The following is a 21,715-nucleotide window of genomic DNA, read 5'->3' on the forward strand; positions in this document are numbered from 1 at the left end:
CACCCTCCCACCTGCGGGCCAGCCTCGGCCCCCGCCACACACCGGGAGCGTTCAGAAGACGGATGAACGTTCGCACCTGCTTCACAACCTCCAGGCAGTTGTCCAGCACTTGGGATTCGTACCCACAGCGATTGAAGAGAGGCTGGCCGGGGGAGCGCTCCCTCCTGGAGATCGTAAATCTGCGACAGGTCAATGTTGAAGCTGAGCTGGAGCCCAGTGCATCCCTAAGGGGATACTGGGCGTCACACGGCTCCGTGTGATTTAGTGCGGTGGGTGCGGCCACCGGACCGTCTCGGTGCGCTCCGAGCCCCCGGTGGACAGACAGCTTTTTACTGGTCCAGGGCGAGGGGTGCTGCAGGCCTGTGCTCACTCAGCTCAGAGCCAGAGGGCCTGCATCCGGGTCGGTTTTTTCCCTCCTGAGGGTGTAGCTCCCTCTCGCTCCAGTAGCCTCTCATGTCCATTTACGTGCAAAAAAAAAGGGGTGAGATGCCAGGAGAAATAAAAAACGATGCTGAGGATATTAAAAGTGTCTCCTGAGCCTGTGGAACAGGGTCTTTTTATTAGAGAACGTTACACTCCCACCAGGCTTTCTGTGCCCAAAATACAGCCTAGAAAGCCCCTCGCCACCCTGCCAGGCCCCCCCGGACTTGGAGGAATGATCACTGGTGATTAGCGGGGAGGTGGCTCCCGCCTCCCCGCGTCACGGTAACTCTGTGGTCAGAGCTACCAGTTCCAATGGCTCCAAAATGCCAAGGGCCGTGCTCCGCACCCACCTCACTGCAGAATTAACCTCCAGATACTGTGAGTGCTCCGCCTGGAAGGCCAGGAGGCAACTGCCTGTAGACGTCTCTAGCTCTGATTGCCGCCTAAGAGCTCTAACCTCGAGAACGTGTTTGTCTTCCGAGTTTCTTGACTCTCCATGTTTTTTCAGCTCTTACCTAAGGTTCCCGAGCCATCTGTCCTCCCCCGGGACCTGCGCCCAGCCAGAGAAGGGCAGGACGTGAGCACCTGGCATCTGTGTCCCCCGTTTCCTTCCTGCTCAGAAAGACCCACGCTTGGGCCCCCTTGCTAGGGGCTAGCCGCTGGGTCACACTGCGGAAGACGTAGATTTTTCTAGCTCTTTCCCCGAGCCTGCCCTTGAGATCCTCACAGCGCACACTTCAGCCTTCCTTCCGGGGGCCCCGGGATGCTGTCCTGTGTTCTGGTAAGCCCAGCCCTGCTCTGACTTGGATGTGCTTGGGCCTCTGCCCCGTGACAGTGTCTGTCCTCCAGGCCTCTCTCAGCCTCCGAGGGGCTGGCTCACCGCTGCTGCTGCTATCCCACCACTGCCTGGCCCCCGAGAGTGTCCACACCAAAACCAAAATCGTGGCGTAGCCTGCCCAGCGCATGTGTGTCACCCGCATGTCCAAGGTGGCCGGGCCCCACGGGTGCCATGTCTGTTTCCTCTGTTGAAGTGGGAGGAAGTCTCTCCCCTCTCTACTTTTTCACATGCTTCCAAAGCATTACCAGGATTTCTGGGAAACAGCTCCGTCCTTCTCTGCTCAAGACCCAGACACCTCCTGGAAGGCCTGGAAAGGAACCACGTTCCCGCAGGTGGACCCTCTCCTCCGAAGCTGAGGTCTTATTCGTAGCCGAGTCTGTACACCGCGTGTGTTCTCTGCTTAGATGATGTCTTTTTTGGGAGGTTCCTGTGACACGCAGACAGACAGACCCCAGGCAGGCCTGCTCTTGGTCCCCAGACGTGGTCTCCCAAGGAGAACACAGCGTATGCCCAAGCTGAAGGCAGTGAAAGGGTGGGGACCACCCATCCCCCCGCCCCCGGGAGAGGAGCCGCCCCCCAGCAAGGCTCACTGCCCACCGACCCAGCGGGACCGGGACGTCACGCAGCAGCGCGGTCCTTGCCTCGTGGCGCAGCGGCAGGGGATCAGGAGTCTCGTCACACTGACAGGCTGCATGGGAGGGACTCTGCTTTCGGCGTCCCAGCATCCTGAGTCAGTCCAGTGAGATGAGGGAACTTTCCAGACCTGACACAGCATCCCGCCCACACTAAGGCTGATGCGAAGTCCCAGCATTCTTCCAGTTTTAGCTCATTTCATTCAAGTACGTTAAGCCCGAAACACGTGGCCGTGTGCAGAGTTGATGGTGCTGTCTCTCGTGTGTTTCATCTGTATTAAAATCCATTATGAATATTTATTATTTCACGAAATGATGTTCATAACAATTTGTGAGCATCATCCAAAACCCTACCGCTTTAACATAGTTTGATTTACTCTTTTTATTCCAGGTCTCTTATGTGTAAGTGCATCATCTTCACGTGGTTAAAATCATAGCTTGGTGGACCCTGGCTTAGTTCTTTTGGGGGGTGAAATAATTCGATACAATTTCAGCATCAGATCCGGGACATTGATCATGATAGCATCGTAGTTCACTTGGCCTGGAGATGACTGGGGGGTTGGCTGCTCCCAGCCTTTCTCTTTCACAGCACTGAGTTAAACATCGCCTCAGAAAGCTTTCCTTCTCCTCGACTGTTACCTCTTCTCCTAATTTCTCAGGAGTAGAATGAACGGGTCAGAGAACGCGAACACTTCGGGGCTCCTTGTCCTTGTGGTCAGACGACCTTGGGAAGGGTCGTGACCACACCGGCACTGAGCACGTCTTCGTTTGTCCCTGCGCCTCTAGGTCACCGAGGAGACCAGCCTCGTCCTGCAGACCCTGGGGTACACGTGCACGTGCCGAGGAATCATCAACGTGAAAGGAAAGGGGGAGCTGAAGACGTACTTTGTGAACACAGAGATGTCAAGGTCCCTTTCCCAGAGCAACCTGGCATCCTGAAGCGTCGCCTTCACTTTGGCAAGAAGACTGTATTTTCAGGAAGCTACAATGCACTTTCTGACTGCGAGTCTGTCCCTCGTTTGTGATGTGCGTGCTCTGTTCTGTCCTCTGGAGCCTTTGCAGACTCCTCCCTGTCACCCGGTGGCGTACCGTTCGGTGTCTGATGTGTGCCAAGGTCTCTCTGCCACTTGCACTGTGCTTATTCCTAAGCAAGAGGGAAAGGAGTGTGCTTTCGGGGAGAAAAGCATTCAGAGAACTGAGACGAGAGGTGAAGCAAACACAAATTCTTAAGGCAATAAAACTAGGGGGTGTATATTATCTTCCGGTGCATGTTCTTTTCTGGAAAATACGGTAGCTCGCCAACTGCATCTGCTAGTCTGATACTGAAACACACAGTATTTGTGAATAAGTTGATTCTGTCGCCCCACCTGGAATCCGTGTTCAGCCACGTGTCTCACTGCAGGGGCTGTCCACGGGCCCCGCTGGGATCCGTGGCCCCGTCTCCTTGCCCTGTCCTGTCTCCTGCCAACAGCACGTCGCCATCCATCACCAGAATTAGTTCTTACAACCTAGGACTAGTTTTGTACCAAACGTGTCTGATGTTTTGATGCCATTGTCTTTTGTAAGGTTAATTCATTAAAAGTTTTATGTACTTTGCTGGATAGTCTGTATCTCCCCCCACCCCCGCCCCGTTCTGCTTTCTCCTGCAGTTTGCTCCAGAATTGAGTCGGTTTTCTGTTTACTCTTCTGTGTGGCCATTTCTCGCAGAAGGACCCCTCCAGAAGCAAAGACTGAGAAATCCTTGAGTAATTCAGATCAGGACGAAGTTTGTGATGCCGGTAACTGATCAGGCAGCTCCCTGGAAAGAAAGACGGCGTGTTTCAACGTGTCACGTGGTCTGTTTTCATTTCGGCGTCTCTAGGGAACATTTTCAGGGGAGAATATATTAATATAAAGAGATTCTCCACTAGCAACAGCACTCTCTCTGCCCACGTAGTCTGGTCTATTGCGGTGATTAGATTCTTGTCTCATCGCAGAAAGAATTCAGAGGTGAAACACGGAGGTTAAGAAAGTAAAGTGAGGATTTATTAAGGGATGGACAGTACACTCTCAAGGCGCGAGCGGGCAGGCGCAGGTGAGCAGCTGCGCTGGGTTTCTTTGGCAAGTTGGTTACATAGGGTGTGAAAATGAATGGGTGGAATATTCACTGGGGAAGGGAGGGGATTGGGGTCGTCTTCCATGATTTTCATCCCAACTCCAGCTTCCCCAGGGAAGAGAGAGTTTTGTCCTTACTTAGTCTGGATGGGAAGCGTCCTGGCGTCGGTGCACGATGGGTGCTTCTGACCTGCAAGGCTAAGCTTACTGAAGTGAGGGCACAACGAGCAAGAGGTCACATTCAGACACCAGAGATCCCTGCCCTTTCCCACCTTCGTCTGCCTCCAGGGCACTTGTCACCCCAAAATGTGTGATTTCTTATCAGCCCAGAGGTTCCTGCTTTGCTCTGTCTGCCCAGGGACCCCTGTTGTATACATGACGGATGGTTTCCTACATCTGGCCTGTGCCCCCCTTTCTCTGCTCACGCCTAGCTCTCTGCCTGCTCTAACAGGTCTACTGTATACTTCGGTAGAGCTGGGGAACCAGGGGTAATTTGGAACTGAGTGTACATCAGCCGCCACGATAGGGTGAACTAATGAGAGAAGCTGCCAAAGGCCCACGAGCGGCCTGCTGTGTCTGAGGATAGGAAGGCACAGAGCCAGTCTGTGCATTTTTGAAAAGAGAAAACCTGGAAAATGGTGTTCTTATAAATCCAGCACTGCAGGTTTGGTTTCTTTCTTCACATAAAGAAATCATACTTTGCTGAAGGCTGTAAACTAGAGCAGTCATGCATAAGCAGATGTTGAGAAGCAAGACTGCAAATGCCAGCCTGGTTGGGCAAACCGTCGCACAGGGCAGGCGTCCGTGAGTGGCAGAGGAGCCCACTGACCCCTTAGGGAGCAGCTGCAAACTTGAACTTGAGGTGGGATTCCTGACTCCAGTGTTTTACCAGCTGTGAGACTTTGAGCACATTTTTCAGTTTCTCTTAGGAGTGTTTTCCTCATGGGTAGCTCACGGCATCAGGTCTGATTAAAAGAGCTGATGACTGTGAGACAGCCTGGCAGGTCCCCAGGGCTAGCTCCTGCCAGCGCATCGCGGGACCAACCCGGCCACCCCGCCAGCACTTTGGCTCATGCTCGGTCCGAAGTGCTTTATCCAAACTAACAATCAGCCTTCATTACCAAAGTGAGAATCCAGCGTGGCTTGTCCAATTCTCTGCCTCAGTTAGGAATTTCTGGATCTTATAATTGCAACTCAGCATTGGCTTTAACACATCTTAATTCTCTAAAAAGGTGACTGAGAGAAGAAAAACAGTGTAAGGATATTTCTTTTCACTGGAACCAAAATCTGGACTAGGATACCCTGAGTTTCAGTGACTTCAGTCTGCGCCATGTGGTTCTTCCTTCTTAGAGCCTACAGCACCCACCCCAGGGCTCTTTATCGGCACCCGCCCTTACAGGTAGACACCCGCAGATGGGTGATTCGCCAAGCGAATAATTCAGAGTCCACCTCGCAAAGGTCTGTGCGTACCCAGGTCTCTCAAAGTGAGGACCCTGACTGGCAGCAGCAGCGTCACCAGGAAGCTTGTTAGAAATGAGCACTTTCAGGTGTGGTCAAACCCAGACCTGCCAAGTTGGGAATCCTGGTGGGGGCAGGGGCCCAGCACGCTGGCTGTGCTTTGCAGCACGAGTTCCTCAGGTGCTTGTAATTGCAGATCGAGCCTGAGACCCCCTGCATTTTGCAAAAAAAGAAACAGGTGCAGGGAAGTCCAGGTTTCCCAGTTGATCAGTGACCGAGATGAGACTAGAGAACTGCCTGTTCCCTGAAATCTGGAAGTGTGACTCCTGGTTAAGGCTTCCCAAGTTTTGGCAAATACAGACATTCCTATAAGCAAGTCATGCAAATGTGAGGACTCGCCTATCCCGTCCATCAGCCCATTGTGCCGGGATGACACTGATAACAGGTAAGGATCTCTCCTCAAAACCTTCCTGAACCTCTGAGTCTTGCAGGAAGCATCCCCTCATAAAAAACGCGGCGAGTCCACTTCCTTTAACACTGCAGTTTAGAAAAGTCTGGGTTGTCAGGAACCTTCCGTGTTGTTCTTTTTCCCAGTTTAGTGAGCCTTCCCAAAGGCAACACTCTGCTTACAAAACAAAAAACAAAAAAAAACCACTGGCTGGTGGTGGAAATGTGAGAAATTAATGTGATAAATTAAAACAAATTATTTTAATATGTTTCTCTTTGATATGATGCCTAACAGGCATTCAGCAATTTGGCTTTAACTCTCTTTAACATCTCATTTTCCCTTGCTGCCTAACAACTGTGAGAGCTTTGGAAACCTTGCCCAATTCAAGCCCTGCTTTTTAAAAGTAGTAGATGGTTAAGGGAGAAGGATCGGACTTAAAGTAACTGAAAATAAGTTAGTCTGACATCAGTTTATTGCAGCTACTTTCACATGAAGGCGTTTCTTAAAGACGCTTTGTCTTTCTTGGTAATCTAGAGCGAAGAAAGCAGTTTATAAAAATTTGCATAACCCAAACTTTATATATTTTCTATGATGTTATTATAGATATGGTTTAATGCACCTGAAGGCATTCCAAATAAACTGTTATTTGTTTGAAAAAAAATAAAACAAGATCTCTACAGTGAAAAAAAATTTTTTTAAGTATAAAAAAACATTTAGGAGTCACTCAGCCTTGAAAGTGCCAGGAACTCGGTGTCCTAATTGCTTAGCGAATCAAAACAATAAAACGACCAATGGAGGAATCTGCATTGAAATTAATTAGGTCACCTGCTCATTAACCTCTGAGCTATGGGAAATTTAATCATGACAGATGAGGGATAATTGCTTCCTAGAGATCCATTCATTAAAAAATATAACCAATATCTTAATACTTGAAAAAGTTTCAGATCATCTGCAAAGTAAACATTTCCAACTTTGGTTGAAAGCAGCAGCTGCTTCCTAAAAGAAAACTGTTCAAAGTAATGGTCACAACCCCTACTGTGCCTGCTCCGACCACACCCCAGGGGCGCCCTGATTCCCACACGGACTCTTGAAGGTTTGGAACGCCCGCGTTAAGTAAGACGAGGAAATGTGGGCTCAAGCTGGTGAAACCGTCTCCCTCTACCACGCGGCTAGAAAATGCAGGAGCCAGACTGTGACCCAAGTGTGTTCAGCACCAAAGCCTACTCTCTTCCCATGACTGCTTCTCCACTGACAGAAGTGACAGTGGCATTGCTGGCCACCGAGGCCACCCGTCCTGCTAGGGCTCTTGTCCTCAGTTGTGCAGAACTGTTACCCGTGGCTCAGACCCCCGGCAGGGGAGGAGGGGTGAGGGGTGTTGTGGTGTCTAGAGCTCTGCTTTGCCAAAGGCACTTCCGTCATCTCTCCTCTTGAGTATTGTCTGTGTGATCAGACGGTGCCTGATGTACCTAGGGGTACATAACCCTTAAGGGAAAACTGCACACCTTTCCCATGAGAGCCTCTGCCAAGAAGACGCACGAACAAAGTGGAGAGGAGTGAACAAAAATCACCCCAACCACTATCAAGGGGGAACAAAGGTTTCATTTTATTCAGATGCTCACAGTGGGTCAGTCTCCAGCATCATTTCATCTGAAATCTTTTCACAGGAAAACCGTCATCCTAGACGTTCATCCTAAGTATGGCAGGGCTTTGGGCAGGTTCGTCGCCAAGGAAACGGGAGGGAACGTGGTACTGCGCAGTCCCTGCCGCCGCCGTGGCGCATCAGGGGCGCCGGGCAGGCTCCGGGAGGTCCAGGAAGGCGCCGCCTCGCCCCTCCGGTGCCACCTCTCATGTCCGCGCGCCCTTCAGGCCACGGGATGGTGTCAGGCTGGAGAAATGTGCCCGAAGCCGGGAGCCTTGATGCTGGGGATGTCATTCTTCCTGTAGAAGTCGGCCTTCACGTGGCTGGCGCGGCGGTGGTCCCGGTTCAGAGGCTCCACGGGCTGGTGGATGCGCTTCCCGTAGTCGGAAGACGTCAGCACCCCCACCGGCCTCTCGCGCTCCTGTCCGGGGGGAGCAGGGCACGCGGGTCAGGCTCACCTGCCCACGGGCGTTCCTGTGCGCCTGCGCCCTGCCTCTGCTCCGGGGCGCTCCATTCTGACCCCAGGGGACCTCTGCAGCCTCCTCCCACCCGCTCCCCTCTGCTCAGAGCCCTCCAGTGACCTCCCGTTGATCAGAGGAAAGGCTGAGATCTTGCACGGGGGCGCCAGGTACCCACTGACTTCAGGGTCATGTTCCTCCTCCCTCTCCTCCCTTCTCCCTGCACTTTGCCTGCCTGTCTTGTCCCACCTTCTTCCTTTTCCCAAATACACATCTCCCCAGCCCCCCACACCCCTTTCACCATTTCCCATCCTCTTAAAGGGCTGTAATTCTCCGCATACCGCTTTTCACTACCTGGCATTTGGTTCATTATTTATTTGGCTTTTCTTTCTCTGTCTCCTCGTGGGAATGTCAGCTCTAGGAGCACAGACACTGTCTCACTCCCTTTACACTCCCTGGCACATGGGAGGTGCTCAAAAACTGTGACTGGACAGAAGGAATGCCAGGCATGCGCTTATAAGGCAAAAGCACTGACTTCGCTACCAACTGGGAATGAATGAGCATAAACCAGAACAACAGAAAAAACTGTTAATGGCTGTGACTTAAGTGGTGACCCCTCCTCGTGCCTCCACCACTTGCTTTCACATCAAGGTGAAAAGTGTCACTGGAAGTGACATGACGGCATTTTTAAACACTGAGCCACAGGCAAAACTCCTCTGAGCCAGAAAGAAATCCCAGCAGAAGCTTTTTCATTCTGATTTCGGTGTCTTGTATAAAGATGTAATTCAGCACCCGAATTTTAATAAACATACTGTCCTCGGATCAGATTTTACGGAGACGATGTCCTAGTGTATAAAGGCAGCAGGCAGGGCTAACCCAGCGGGCAGACGGACCTGACCGCCCCAAGGGGATGCCAACCTCCGTCCCTCCAGCCCCCACCTGTGTGCCTGCTGTGAGCCTCACCTCCTCACCCTGTGAGTTTGGTTCCTTCCGTGGGTCACCACTCGCCCTGTGCAGCCGCCTACAAGCAGTGCCCTTCCTTCCAGAGGACCTGCACATAGGTGGTGGGTACAGGGACCTGGGAACTCGACTTGGGAGATAAACGCTGGCGTGCGTGGTTTCATCCCTGGAAGGCCAGTGTCCCTAGAACCATGATCGCCAGGTCTCAGAGGGTAAGCAAAGACCTGTTTTATCTGCTGAAAAGAACTTCTGAGTTTTTTGCTCTCATGAAATTGCTAAATTCTCTAGGATGAAACCACAAAGTCACAAACATTAAAACCCAGTAACGTGGCGGGAGGGAGGGAGCTGTAGCAGCGCCTTAGTCTCCCTTCCCGGCAGCACAGGAGAGAGGAGAGCCTCGCAGGGGAGGCATGTGCAGCCAACGGAGGCACGTGCAGCCAACCGGACGCGACAATAAATAACCACACACAGCTAAGCCCCTAACATCCCTCGCTCCGTCTTCACGTTACCTCCTCATTTACGTGAAGTCCCAGGCTTTTTGCGTGTTCTCTGTCATCTCGGTGCAATTTCTGATTATAACCTGGGTTCCTCTTAAAAATACAGTCATAGAGGGAAATGATTCCAGCCTGGGAATAAGAAGAGAAAGAAAGCCATGCGTTTATTCAGGGGCTGAGCCACGGAGACTTCATGGGGCTTGAAAGCCCTAACTCTCCCTGATGGGGAGCGGAGGGACCCGGGGTTCCCGGCTGCGCGGAGTGTGCACGGGCAGGTCACCCCGCGGGCAGACGCAGAGCGGGGAGGCCAGGCCCCAGCTTACTCAGCGGCGCCCACGGGGTGGGGGCGTGCCCACGGCACTTCTCCTCCACTTGTTACAGCCCCTCCTTCACGACTGGGCCCTCGCACTCCCCTGAACTCCATCCCAGGGCTCAGACCTGAAAATAATCATCATCCCTTCGACAGGTGTGCCTTCGCCCTCATTTCTCCTTTTCTTGAATTTTCTCAGAATTTCCTACATTAAGCGTGTCCTGCTCTGAAAAACTAACACTACCTGCAGACTGGGACAACGCAACCAGATGTTCTTCCTCTCTAGAGAGACGGAAATGTTTCCTTTGCTCAGTTATAACAAGTGTAATTCATACATGTAAAGCATGTCTGTGCTATGTGTGTACACACATACACGCGCGTGTGATATACACACAGGTATAAGGTACACACGCACTGACGCAGCAGCAGATGACCCCGCTCACAGGGCTGCCATCTGGAACACCTCCATTTTCTCACCGCCACACTTCCTTACCACAGACATAAAGCGGCCTTACTCACTGTCGAGTCAAAGGAAGAGCAGTCCCTGCGTCCGCTGATCTTTCGTCCTCCCCTTGGAAGTCAGGCCTGTTTACGTTCCTCCAGCGGCAAAGGCAGACGTGCCCTCCCACTGGGATTTGGGGTCTCGAGGCCTCTAACCTGTGCTTGCTTGGTTTTCTCCCCCAGAGTAATAACAGTAATGCCAGAATGAGCCCCTCCAACCGCAGGCTGTGGAGGGCGAAGGTAAACGTGGAAAGGACGCAGGACCGGCGCATAGTCTGTTGGAAAACACACCCTCCCCTCGTCAGTGCGGAAACTCAGAGCTGCAGGCGGCAGGGGGTGGCTGGCAGGTGACGCAGCCTCAGCCCGGACTTGGGAGATCACTCCCAGGTCATCTGTCCTGTGCAAGTCGCGCTGCTCCTGCTCAGAAGGTCTCAGGATAACTCAGACATGGCTGCTGTCCCGGTGACATTAACCATCTAGTCAGGGAAACAAGGCAGCTTTCAGAAACATTACTTGCAGGTTTCTAAGCAGTCCGGGGCACCAGGCTCAAGGCACTTTACTCAGTGATGCTGGAATCCTGGTTTGCCTACGTTCCGAGTCACTCCAAGCGGCTTGGAGGCAGGAGCTGTGGCTTCCGAATCTGTGTCCCTTGGCCATTTAATGAGTCACCTTGCAGGAGCTGCTTCTTGGCATCTCTTCTCTCCCAACCACTGAGCTCCTAGGTCTGTGCACACGTTGGCTTGGCCAGCGCTGACCTCTGCCCCTCCAGGAGGCAGCCTGCAGCATAGCCCATGTACTCATAGGGTTAAAAAGCAAAGGCCCAAGTAAATGGAGAGGTGGTACATTATTCTGCTTTTGGAATCGTGAACATTGGCTAGCGGGGGGGCGGGGGGATAAAAAAAAACAGTTGTGTCTTCACATCATACCATGGACAAAAGTAAATTCTGGATGGATGGATTAGAAAAACTGAAAACCCATAAGGGACGCCCTAAACATAAAACTAACGGAGGAAACACCATAAAGAGAGTATGTAAAACGCAGCCCTTTGCTTATCAAATAAAGTTCAAACTTCGAAAAAACTTTAGGAAATGATCGAGAAATCTCTGTATCTTTAACATACAGTGTGCAGGGCAACGACAGAAGCAGGAGCTGGGGGGGACTGGCTGGGTGCTTGCATCTAGCAGAGACAGATTAAGCAAACCTTGCAGGAAGGCTGCGTCAGCCCAGGCCAGCGGGCCCTGCCAAGACACAACAGGAGCTCAAGGACGCCAGCCACCCTGCCAGGGCTGTGGGAGACATTCTTCAAAGGCGCATGCCTGCCTCCTGCAAGGGAGGTGCCCCAGTTCACACCTTCCCTTTGGGGTTCAGAGCCCCTGGCCACGCCCGGCCGAGGCCCGCAGGCAGACACGAAGAGTACCTTGATAGCCCCTCACCCCCACACCATCCCCACGTACACAGTAACTTAAGCTGGACTTTTGGTTGTCATCTAGACGTCACACTGGCATCCCCGCGGGCCGGGCTGCCCTGTGAAATGGGTGTGTTTCGGGGGAACAGGTGTAGTGGCAACAGAAGGACCTGGTTCCCTGGGACTGAGCACCTGGCTGGGAGCTGCCCTTGGGGCCAGCGGTACCCTCTCCTGCACCCTGAGAACCTCGGGCCAGAGAGGAGGGGAAATGCAGCCAGAGAGGTGGTGGAGGCGCCAGAAGGGGGCAGCACTGAGAGCCGGGGAAACGGGTCCTCCGGGAACTGCCTGGCTGGTGCTGCCTTCCTGTGCAGGTGTCCCATTCGTGCCTGGCCCTTCCGGACTGAGTAAGCCCCCTGGGATCCTTGGGCTTGTCTGGGGAGAAAAGACTAACGAGGGAGGAATGGACTCGAGAACAGAACGCGGACGCAACCACTGCTATCTGAGCGAGAAAGGAAGTCTTGCTTCGTTTTGCTCCCAGTGCTGGAGAAACCCACGGCGATGTGGAGCTTTACAGAATAATGTGGGGATTTTGCATATTCAGAAATTTTCAGAGGAAAAATGAATTTTTCTATCACTGAAAAACAAAAAAAAGAAAAAGAAAAACCCATCACCAGGCAGGCAGCCTCCCTTAGTAACGTGACCGTCCATTTCCAATACCTAATCAAGCCGAAAATCTGTTTTTTCCCCTGGATTTTAATGATTAATTTTCCTTCTTTCTTGCTTTTTTATTCCTTTGCGGTTTGAAGCAAAGTGATATTAATAAAAGTCAATCTGGATGTGGAGGCTACCGCGACACAGGGCTTCCGGATTTGCTGGTATTTCGTTATTAAAATCTCTCAAGGGATCATGCTGTTTCCCAGGTGTCGCTGTTTTTTTAAAAAAACAAAGCAAATAAGAGCCCCTTTATTTTTCCCTTGTGATCCTCCTTTATCCCCTATGTGTTGTTACAATGTGATATGTCTCATTCTGGTTGTGGCCCGGTCTGATCACCTACCATCAGTTTCCCCGGGGGCAGCCTCCACTCCTAACACTGAAAAATCCCTCCAGTCTGCAGCCGTGGGCTGACATGGCGTGAGGCCCTCCGTTTTCAGCCTCCAAAGCATGTTGGGTATACGAGCCACTCTTTTAGGCTCTGGGACAGAAATAGGGAGCCCATACCTTATGGGGACCACTTAAAGGCTGAGAGTGGAAATAAACCCACTGAGTAAAACATTTCAACATAATGCCCAGGGAGTAACAGGTGTGCACAAAGCACAGTGGCACCAAGGGAGGGAGGTCAGCTCCTGGCTAGGCTGGGGTAGGAAGTGGACGTGACCCATGTGCCCAGGAGGGACCACACCAGTGAAACCAGAGGCCCCAGGGAAGATGCTCCCTGCGTGTTACGGGTGGAACTGCATCTTCCAAAAATTCGTATGTTGAAGTCCTAACCCCTCATACCTCAGAACATGACCTTATCTGGAAATCAGACTACTGGAGATGTAATTAGTTGAGGTCAGACTGGGGTAGGGTGGACCCCAGATCCAATAAGACTAGTGTCCTTTAAAAAAAATTCGACACAAACACAAATAGGCAGAAAGGGAAGGTGCCATGAAGAGACACAGGGAGGAGACGGCCATCTGCAAGGCAGGGAACGGATGCTCCCTCTAGCCCTAGGAAACAAGCAGCCCACCTGCACCTTGATTTCAGATGTTTAGCCCCCAGAAACTGAGATGATAAACTTCTGCTGTTTAATCTGCCAGGTTTGTGGTACTGTGTTACAGCTCTAACAGATGCACGTGGTAAGGAGAAGGAGCCACCTCTTGAACTGTGGAAAATAAAAGTGGAAATAAAACAAAGGTCACTGCAGGGGCGCCAGAGACCCAACCACGGCACACGCTGCTCCAGGTAAACCCAGCTGGTAGACCAGCTGGTCTGGTCAAGGTCACCAGTGTTTGGTCTCCTCTGCTGACTACATAAGAGGATTAATCTCGCCTCCTATTTGGATAGTGAAGCCATGAATCAGTTCTAACCAATGAACTGTGAGTGGAGGTGACAGGTGACTTTTTGGTCTGAAGCATTTAAGAGCTGGTGCCAGGGACTCCCAGAGCTTCAAACTGAGATGCCAGCAGCTTCTATGAGGGACTGTCCTGGCTGAGGGCCATTCTGATCCCTGTTGGACACTCACTCAGCATGAGAAACAAGCCTTGTTTTAGGCCACTGAGACTTTGGGGATTGTTTGTTACTGCAGAATAACCTAGCTTATCAAGACTGATGCAAGTGGATAAACAAGGAAGAAACACTGGCTACCATGTCCAGTCCACGGCGGGCCAGGGCGAGCATCTCTGGGGCTGTGGGCTTTAATATACCCAGAGCCTCTTCCCAGCTTTGGAAATGCTCCTCCTCCCAGAAGTTACACAAACTCTCACACAAATAGTTGGGGTAAGATGTTGTACAAACTGAGATCCAAGTCCTTTATTTTTTCCTCCCTTTCAAACCATTTTGAATATAAATACACTGTTGTAAGTTTGAAGCAGACAAACGCTGCAAGGAAGAAATAAGAGAAAAGAAATGTATGCGCTTTTCCATGGTGATTGCAGAGAGGGTTATACTAAGTGCTCACCAAACACATTTCCTCTTCCAAAACAAATAGTTTCCATCACAGTTAAGCTGGGGCCAGGTGCCAGCTCTGGCCAGGGAATGTGGGTAAAACCAGTGGATACCACCTTCTAGGCCTGGTTCATAAGAAACTCTCCCATTGGCCTCCATATTCTTTCCCTTGCTCATTTGCCAGCAAATTAAAGGAGCCAGGGAAGGACCGCCAAGTCCCAAAGATTCTCAGGCCCCGGCAATAATGGAGCCAGTTTCCCAAGTGACTGCATTGAGAGGTGCTGCCCAAGAGAGACCCACATGTTGGGCTATATTTCATGACAGTATGTTTGTGTGCATAAGGCCAGCGGTGCACTTATGTTAACAACCTGTGCTCTGGATAAAGAAGACCTGATCTGTAGTGTTGGCTAATTTCTGTGGTGTAAATACTCCCGCCACGGCCAGTTTCAGGCTTCCCACTGAAGCCAGAGCTCAGAGAGATGCTAAAAATCCCCTTTTTTGGTATGATCAGGCTCTGACACACCATCAGTGAAGGACTCTCAGGGTTTAGGGTCCATTTGTTTGCTCAGCACATCCTAGCCCACCCTGACTAATAAGGTGGTGGCTATTGTCCTCTCCCCTCTTCATTGACCCCAGTCCTGCTCCCTCCCACCTTGAGGCTTCCAGGTACTGTGTGCCTACCCAGAGCTGTGTGATCTACTTTTAAAACTGAAGATGCCCGAGGGGACCGAAAGTGGTCGTCTTTGATTCATAAGGGCCTCATTGTCCTGCTGAAAAATTCAGCGGCTTCTCCTTGGGAGCCTAGAGGTATATGAAGCCTAAGGAGGGCGTTTCCATTAATTTTAACATTGTTCAAAATTCTGTATCTCAGAAGGACTGTAGCTTGTCAAGGACATAATGTTAACTCTTTTTAATATGACAAAACTCAACTATTCTCTTTGGTTTGCGGCAAAGACTGTTTCCTCTCTGGTATGTTGAGATCACAAGTCTGGGGAAATTTTCATAACATTCCAAATAACCTGAATATTTTAGCAGTGTAATAGGAATGGAGCCAGCTACCTTCTAGAGAGTTACCAGATCCACCGAGACCAGCTCCCCATCCGCCCTCCTGTCCCCCAGAAATTCACATCAAGAAAGGGGCATTTCCAGGGGCTGAAACTCGAATCTAATCCTACAAGTGCCTCTTGGTCAAATATATTGGGGAAAATGCTGTTTGTTTTCACGTATCATTAGCTGCTTGTGCTTCTTAAAAGGGGGTGATTTTGAAGAAAACAGAAAAAAGACCAAGATATACTGCAGATATAAAAGCAAGCTGCAAATATATATATACATGGTTGTGTGATCATGTGTGAACGTGTTATTTTTCAAAGTTCAACACACATCACATTCTTAAACACACGTGGAAGGGCAGACACCACGTGCTCACGGAAGGTCATGGTAGGAACACGTTCCCCACCCCTGTGTTTCCTTCCAAGAGGAGGGACCTCTGCTAGAAGAGCACGCCCACCTGCTCCCCTCCCTCCCTCCCCCCTCCCTGGTGACCTGCCCCCTCCTCCCTCCCTGCCCTGGAGGAAGATGTTCAGCCCCACCCCCCAGGCCATACATTCCCCAGGGCAGGTCACTGACCAGTGAACTAGCCCAGAGAGGAGAGAGGCAACCACAGTCCCCCCAAGAGGGGAGCAAGGTCAAGGGTAACCTAAACAGCAGATAATCCAAAAGAAAACCTCTGTTTAGTCTAAGAGGCTGGGCTTGTGCACTGGTGACGCGGCTTCTCGTTTAGTAAGTCCGCACCACTTTATCCCTTCCTCGCCAGTCCATCAGCAGGTACGCACGGCGCACCAACTATGAGACCTGCGGGAACTCTCGATTGCTGAGGACAGAGCAGTGATAAAAATAAATCTCTGTCCTCATGGAGCTCATGTTTTAAAGGGAGAGGGGAAAAGAACCCAAAATAACTCAGGAAAATATTTAGTAGGTTAGGTACTAATAGATGTGATGGAGAAGCTCAGTAGGAGGGAGGCAGGAAGTTGGGGGGGGGGTGGCACAATCGCATTCAGGTAGCACACACTGTGACTGCAAGGCACATGGGTGCCAGAGTCTGCCGGACAACAGAGAGACACTCTTAACAGGTGGGTCAGCAGCAGAACCGGAGCTTACCCGTCCTCCACGGACCTAGGAGTGGCCGAGACAGGGTGGCAGAGGTGCTTGGTGCCCAAAGGTGTGGAGGCTCCACCCAGAAGGGGCTCTGGGAGCTGGAATTGAATACCTCCTGGTCCTTGACATCGACATCGACCCTTCAGAGACCCCCTCCACCCTGTGCACATCTGTACAGTCAACACCCATCATCATGTTTACCAAGTGCTTGGCTGCACTTGGCAAAGGGAAATTCAGTATCAGAAGCGTAAGGAAAGAGCCCTTTGCCTCCACGTCTCCACCACACACCAAGAAAAGCCCGCTAATCCCACCCAAACTCAGGTGGGGTGTCCTGAGCACAGCCCCCCTCAGCACAGAGCCACCCACGCCGCACATGAGCATGAGGGAAAGCGTCTTCTAAAACTGCCTAGGAATTTTTTTTTTAATGTAGCTCTTAGACTTTGAGAAATTTAATCAAAACCTTCAGAAAAGGGCATTCTCCTTTGACTTAGCTTTTCCATTTCTGTAGCAGAAATGGTGCACTAGGCAGAAGAAGAAAAAAGTAATTTAAAAACTGCAGAAGTAATTGAACTGCATCTGTGCAACACTATTTTATAGTATAGCAGCCCACACTGCAAGAGGCCCCCGGGGAGCAGGGCAGGAGCTGAGAGCATTTTTGCTGGCAGCTTTAGAGGACAAATTTGTCAAGATCTGGGACATTACTGGGGTTTTAAATAAGTGTGCTGCAGTGAGGGATGTCACTTAGGGCTCACGCAGGGGAGAGGCCTTAGAAGATTAGGAACCACCAGAGTGACACTCAGACAACCGCCTCACCTGTGTTAATTTCCAACAGTGAACAAGGGTGGAGGATAAAAGACTGGCCCCTGGGACCCAACCATCAGTGAAAGTATTACCACTGATTAGATTCCTGTCTCGTTACAGAAATAATTCAGAGACAAGACACAGAGGTCAAGAAACTAAAGTGGGGGTTTATTAAGGGATGGACAGTATGCTCTCAAGGGGAGGGCAGGCAGGCTCAGGCAGCTGCCATGCTGAGTTTCTTTGGCAAGCTGGTTACGCAGAGTGTAAAAATGAATGGTAGAATATTCATTGCTCAAAGCCAAGCAGAGACTGCCAACAGATACAGGAGATTCTCCTGGCTGAGGTTTGTCTGACAATTTGCTGGGGCTGCCAAAATGAAGTACCCAGCCCGGGTAAACAACAGAAATTTACTGTTTCACAATTCTGGTGGCCAAAGTCTGAGACAAGGTGTCAACAGGGTTGCTTCCTTCTGAGGGCCATGAGCGAAGGGTCTGTTCCCAGCCTCTCTCCTTGGCTTGTAGATGGCTGTCTTCTCCCTGTCTATTCACAGCATGTCCCCTCTCTGCATGCCTATCTTTGTGCCCAAATTTCCTCCTTTGATAGATACCTGTCATTTTGGACTAGAGCCCCTCACTAATGACCTCACTTTAATTTGATTAGCTCTGTAAAGACCCTGTCACCAAATAAACTCACATTCAGAGGCGCTGGGGATGAGGACTCTAACATAAGAAGGTTAGGGGGACATAATTCAACCCACAACAGTGGTCTAAACTAGGAACTAGTGCTTCTGTGTGTACGGCTCGGCTCCACAGCATTCTTTCCCATTCCCACGTGGCAAGCACTCAGATGTGTGCTGATCTGGTCTAAACGGGGATTCATTTGGGCTCTGTGGATGGTGGGTGGGGAGAAGGAAAGGAAGGCTGTGTTTTGTGGGAATACCTTACACATCAGGAGGGAAAGACCTCTTTCCTCCCAGGCTGCTTAATCTCTATCCTTGTTCAGGTACTCATCACCCCTGCAGGCTGAGCATCTCCCATCAATGGTCCTTTTAATAAGGAAGCCCCTGCATCCCCGGCTGCAGGACACGCTGCGGCAGGAGGCAGTGCAAGGCAGTGGATGGAGACTTTCAGAAAAACATGGAGAAGAAAGGATTAGACCACCCCCACAAGCTCTGAACTTGCTTCTTTTCCTTTGCCTTTTCTTCCTGCTTTGGCTGCAGGCGGGCCTTCGCAGCCCGGCGGGCTCTTCCAGGGGGCGCTGTGTGCAGATGGGGCCAGACCACAATCTTACTTGGGTCCCGGTCGCTCTCTCCCTGCAAGCGGCTGTTCAGATCTGCCTGTGGTTTCCTTCGGTTTGCAGGGGAGGTTTTAGGAGGCTTTCCGTGCCCTGGGCGGTCCAGGCAGTCACTGCTGCGAAAGCTTTCAGGCAGTGACTTGTTTCCGGGCTACCCCAGGCCTGCAGAAGACGGACCCCAGAGGGAGCAGTGACCCTGCCGGCTGGGCAGCCCCGGCGCTCCCGAGACCCTCCTCCAGGTCCTCGGCACAAGGGTCACACTTGCTGCTCCAGGTAGAAGTAGTTGAAGCCCAGCGCTCTCCTTCACTTCCCTGACACACCCTCAAATGGCTCCGAATACCGGTCGAATATTCCCGTGCCCACCCGACCCTGCACGCCCGGCCCCCCAGCCCCTCAGCCCCTCCTCCCAGATGAACATTCCCCCCTCCCTCCTACACACTCGGCTCCGCCCCTGTCCATCCTCCAGCGCTGGGGATGGAGCCATCCTAATTCTGGAAGTCTTAGTAGCTGTACTCTGGGGTCTAGGAGCCCCAGAGGGAGGCCGCTCTCCCACCTTCCCACCCACTGTGACCCTGCTCTCCCTGACTCCCTGCACCCCGACCCGAACCCCTCACAGTCTGTGCCGCTCACACTCGCCCCGGCCCTTCTGTGAAGCCCCGCCCCCAGAGTCCTAGCCCGGAGTTGCAGCCCTGCCCCTCCGACCCACTACACTTCGTAGTGTAGCCCCGCCCCGCCCCGCAGCCCCGCCCCCAGAGCCTTCCCCGGCGGTGTAGCCCCGCCTCCAGCACCCTCTTGAGCAGTAATAGCCCCGTCCCATCCCTCCTCCCGCCGCCCCCTCCCCGGCAGTGCAGCCCCGCCCCCAGAGCCCCTTCCCCGGCCCCTCCTCGCCCTCAATTCCGCCCCGCGCCCCAGCCAAGCCTAGGTCTCGGGCTCTCCAGCCCGGCCCGCCCGCCGGCCCTCCGCGCAGCCCCGCCCGGCCGCTCACCCTGCCCTGGCGGTAGTAGTAGCTGTGCTCCTTGGGGTCCAGGCGCCGCGGCGGCACGTAGCTGAAGGCGGACTGCGCCGAGATGGGCGGCGGCCGGGGCTTGCCCCGCAGCGTGGCGGCGGTGATCTCCTCGTCGTCCTCCATGCCGTCCGGTCCAGCGGCCCCGCGGCCGCCCTGCTCCGTCCCGCCCGCGGAGGAGCGCAGTCCCGGTGCGGCCGCCTCAGGCTGCCGGGCGCTCGCGTTCTGCCGTCGCCTGGAAACCGGGGCCGCGCGAGCGGAGGCTGGGGGTGGGGCGGGGCCTGAGGGGCGGGGCCTGGGGCCGACCCGCCCCCTCCCTCCTGGCACCTCTCATTCGGGTTCTCCCCTTAGTGCGTCCGGGGAGCCCCAGCTGCTAACGCTGCGGGGTCGGTGTTCCCTGGTGGGAGGCGCCTCTTGGATCCGCACTTTCCAACCTGCTTACCTTTCCCCGCGCAGTGTTGGTTCCTTCACACACAGACCACTGTTCCTTGGGCAGTTAATGACCTCGCATCTACTGTGTGCCAGCGCTGAGGATATAGCCTTGAACCAAGCAGCCCTCGTCCGTCTGGATCTGACAGTCTGGTGAGGAAGACAGGTGACAGCCGTGAGAAGAACAAGTAACTTGAAGAGGGTCTGGAGCATCGCCTCCGAAGAGGAACATAGAGCTGCACGTGTAATTTAAAACTTGCTGGTAACCACACTCTCACCCCCCCCTGGGTAGAAATCCTAAAAGCGCCAGCAAAGAAAAAAAAAGTTCTCATAATCTACTACTTCTCTCAACCTCTGCAACCTCTTTTAAAGACCGGACATAGGCGGTCAGCTAACGGGCAGGAGGCTTCATAAGCTTTGCGTAGATCATCCGGTATCACCTTCGTAAAATGGAAGCAGTTGACACCAATTATCTTGAGAACTCAGCTAAAACTGAGACTGAAATCGATTCATTGTAAAATCTTTTTCTGCAGTTATGTGGAGGTGCGTCTGCTAGCTTCAATTTCAGTAGGTGACATTTTGTTCTGCCCTGTGACCTGACTGCTGTGGAGGGCACGTTTACAGACATACATTGTTTTCCTCTGATGGCTCAAGTCTGGCACAGGGTAGGTACGCAACATATACTTGGTGACTCGGTAGAGAAATACAGTGCCATAGTTTGGGTTCCTTCTGAAGGTGAGTCTGGGACAAGGGCTTGGATGCTCTATTTGGGGAGGAGTGAGGGGCCAGAAGAGTGAGAGCAGCAGGAAGGTCAATGGAAGGCTAAATTCTCAAGGTCACCTCTGAAGGCAGCTGGAGTTCAGCCTTGCCCAAGAATTTCTTTGGAGCCTGGGGCACGCCTCTCAGAATCTCCCGCCAACTCAACAAGGAGGCTCATTTTTATCTCTTATTCCCAGTCCTTGTAGGGTGAGACTTCTTTCTGGGTTGTTCACTCCTGACCTTGTATGTCCTCTGCCCAGCACTGCCCAGACTCCCCTGAGGGTTTCCTCGGAGTCAGAGAAGCCCTGGGGCTGACAGTGAAAGGCACGGGGCATGTACTTGAGATGCGATGCTGGTTTCAGGAGGTAGTCTGCAGTCTCACGGAATGGCCACCACTCCGAGGGTGGATCCAGATGCGAGAGGTTGTGTTAGTGGATAGAGACACCCCTAAATTAAGAAGCCTACCAAAGAGTGGGTCCCTGCTGCTGGCTGTGAAATATTTCACAGCAGAGGCAGAGGGACAAGGTGAAAAAGCTACTCTATTGCTCAGAAGAGGAAGAGGACAGAAAGCGCCTGAGGAGGGAGAAGGAAAGAAAGTTGCTCTAGCGAGGAAAAGGTACTCGAGTGGGGAGCCATTAGCCAAGATGGCCAGTAGAGACAGCTCTAGCCTGGGTCAGCCGTCTGGACTTTTGGGGAAGGATCTGCCATCACGTCCTCCTTCAGTTGTGTTGGAACCAGTCAGTCCTTGTACGGGCTTGTCCGGTTGTTGTCATGGCAACCGTCAACTGTCCTGGTGCTGGTGGGTGTGTCATTTAGCATGGTAATGCATTACAATGAGCATATAATGAGGTTCAAGGTCCACTGGATGTCAAATCCTCTGCCATCTTGGGCTTAGTTTGTTCTAACCAGTTCTTGTTTCTCCCCTTTGTAGCTGCCTCCTGAGACTTAGATAAGAGTAATTGGGTTCTAT

The 21,715-nt window shown here is 52.3% G+C and overlaps 2 protein-coding genes across 3 annotated transcripts in view; one reads left to right on the forward strand and one right to left on the reverse strand.

The window, feature by feature from the left end:
• The window catches only part of ADCY2 (adenylate cyclase 2), a 378,996-nt gene extending 375,263 nt beyond the window's left edge, over positions 1 to 3,733 (forward strand). The window contains exon 25 of the mRNA XM_064479397.1: positions 2,680 to 3,733. Coding sequence (XP_064335467.1) covers positions 2,680 to 2,832 — 153 coding nt within the window. The 3' untranslated portion in view covers positions 2,833 to 3,733. The remainder of the gene's footprint in view (positions 1 to 2,679) is intronic.
• A 3,565-nt stretch (positions 3,734 to 7,298) lies between these two features.
• On the reverse strand, positions 7,299 to 19,780 carry CFAP90 (cilia and flagella associated protein 90). 2 transcript variants are annotated; one of them, XM_064479404.1, is made up of 4 exons: positions 19,540 to 19,780; positions 9,460 to 9,576; positions 8,954 to 9,133; positions 7,299 to 7,953 (listed from the first exon to the last, which is right to left on the reverse strand). In XM_064479404.1, the coding sequence occupies exons 1-4, from the start codon at positions 19,681 to 19,683 to the stop codon at positions 7,774 to 7,776; spliced, it is 621 nt and encodes a 206-aa protein (XP_064335474.1). In that variant the 5' UTR covers positions 19,684 to 19,780; the 3' UTR covers positions 7,299 to 7,773. The 2 variants fall into 2 exon arrangements, with proteins under 2 accessions (XP_064335474.1, XP_031298943.2); XM_031443083.2 differs by lacking the exon at positions 8,954 to 9,133 and having other exon boundaries at positions 7,306 to 7,953.
• Between the last annotated feature and the right edge of the window lie 1,935 nt (positions 19,781 to 21,715).

This window comes from Camelus dromedarius, chromosome 3 (assembly GCF_036321535.1).
Source record: "Camelus dromedarius isolate mCamDro1 chromosome 3, mCamDro1.pat, whole genome shotgun sequence".
NCBI classification, from domain to species: Eukaryota; Metazoa; Chordata; class Mammalia; order Artiodactyla; family Camelidae; genus Camelus; species Camelus dromedarius.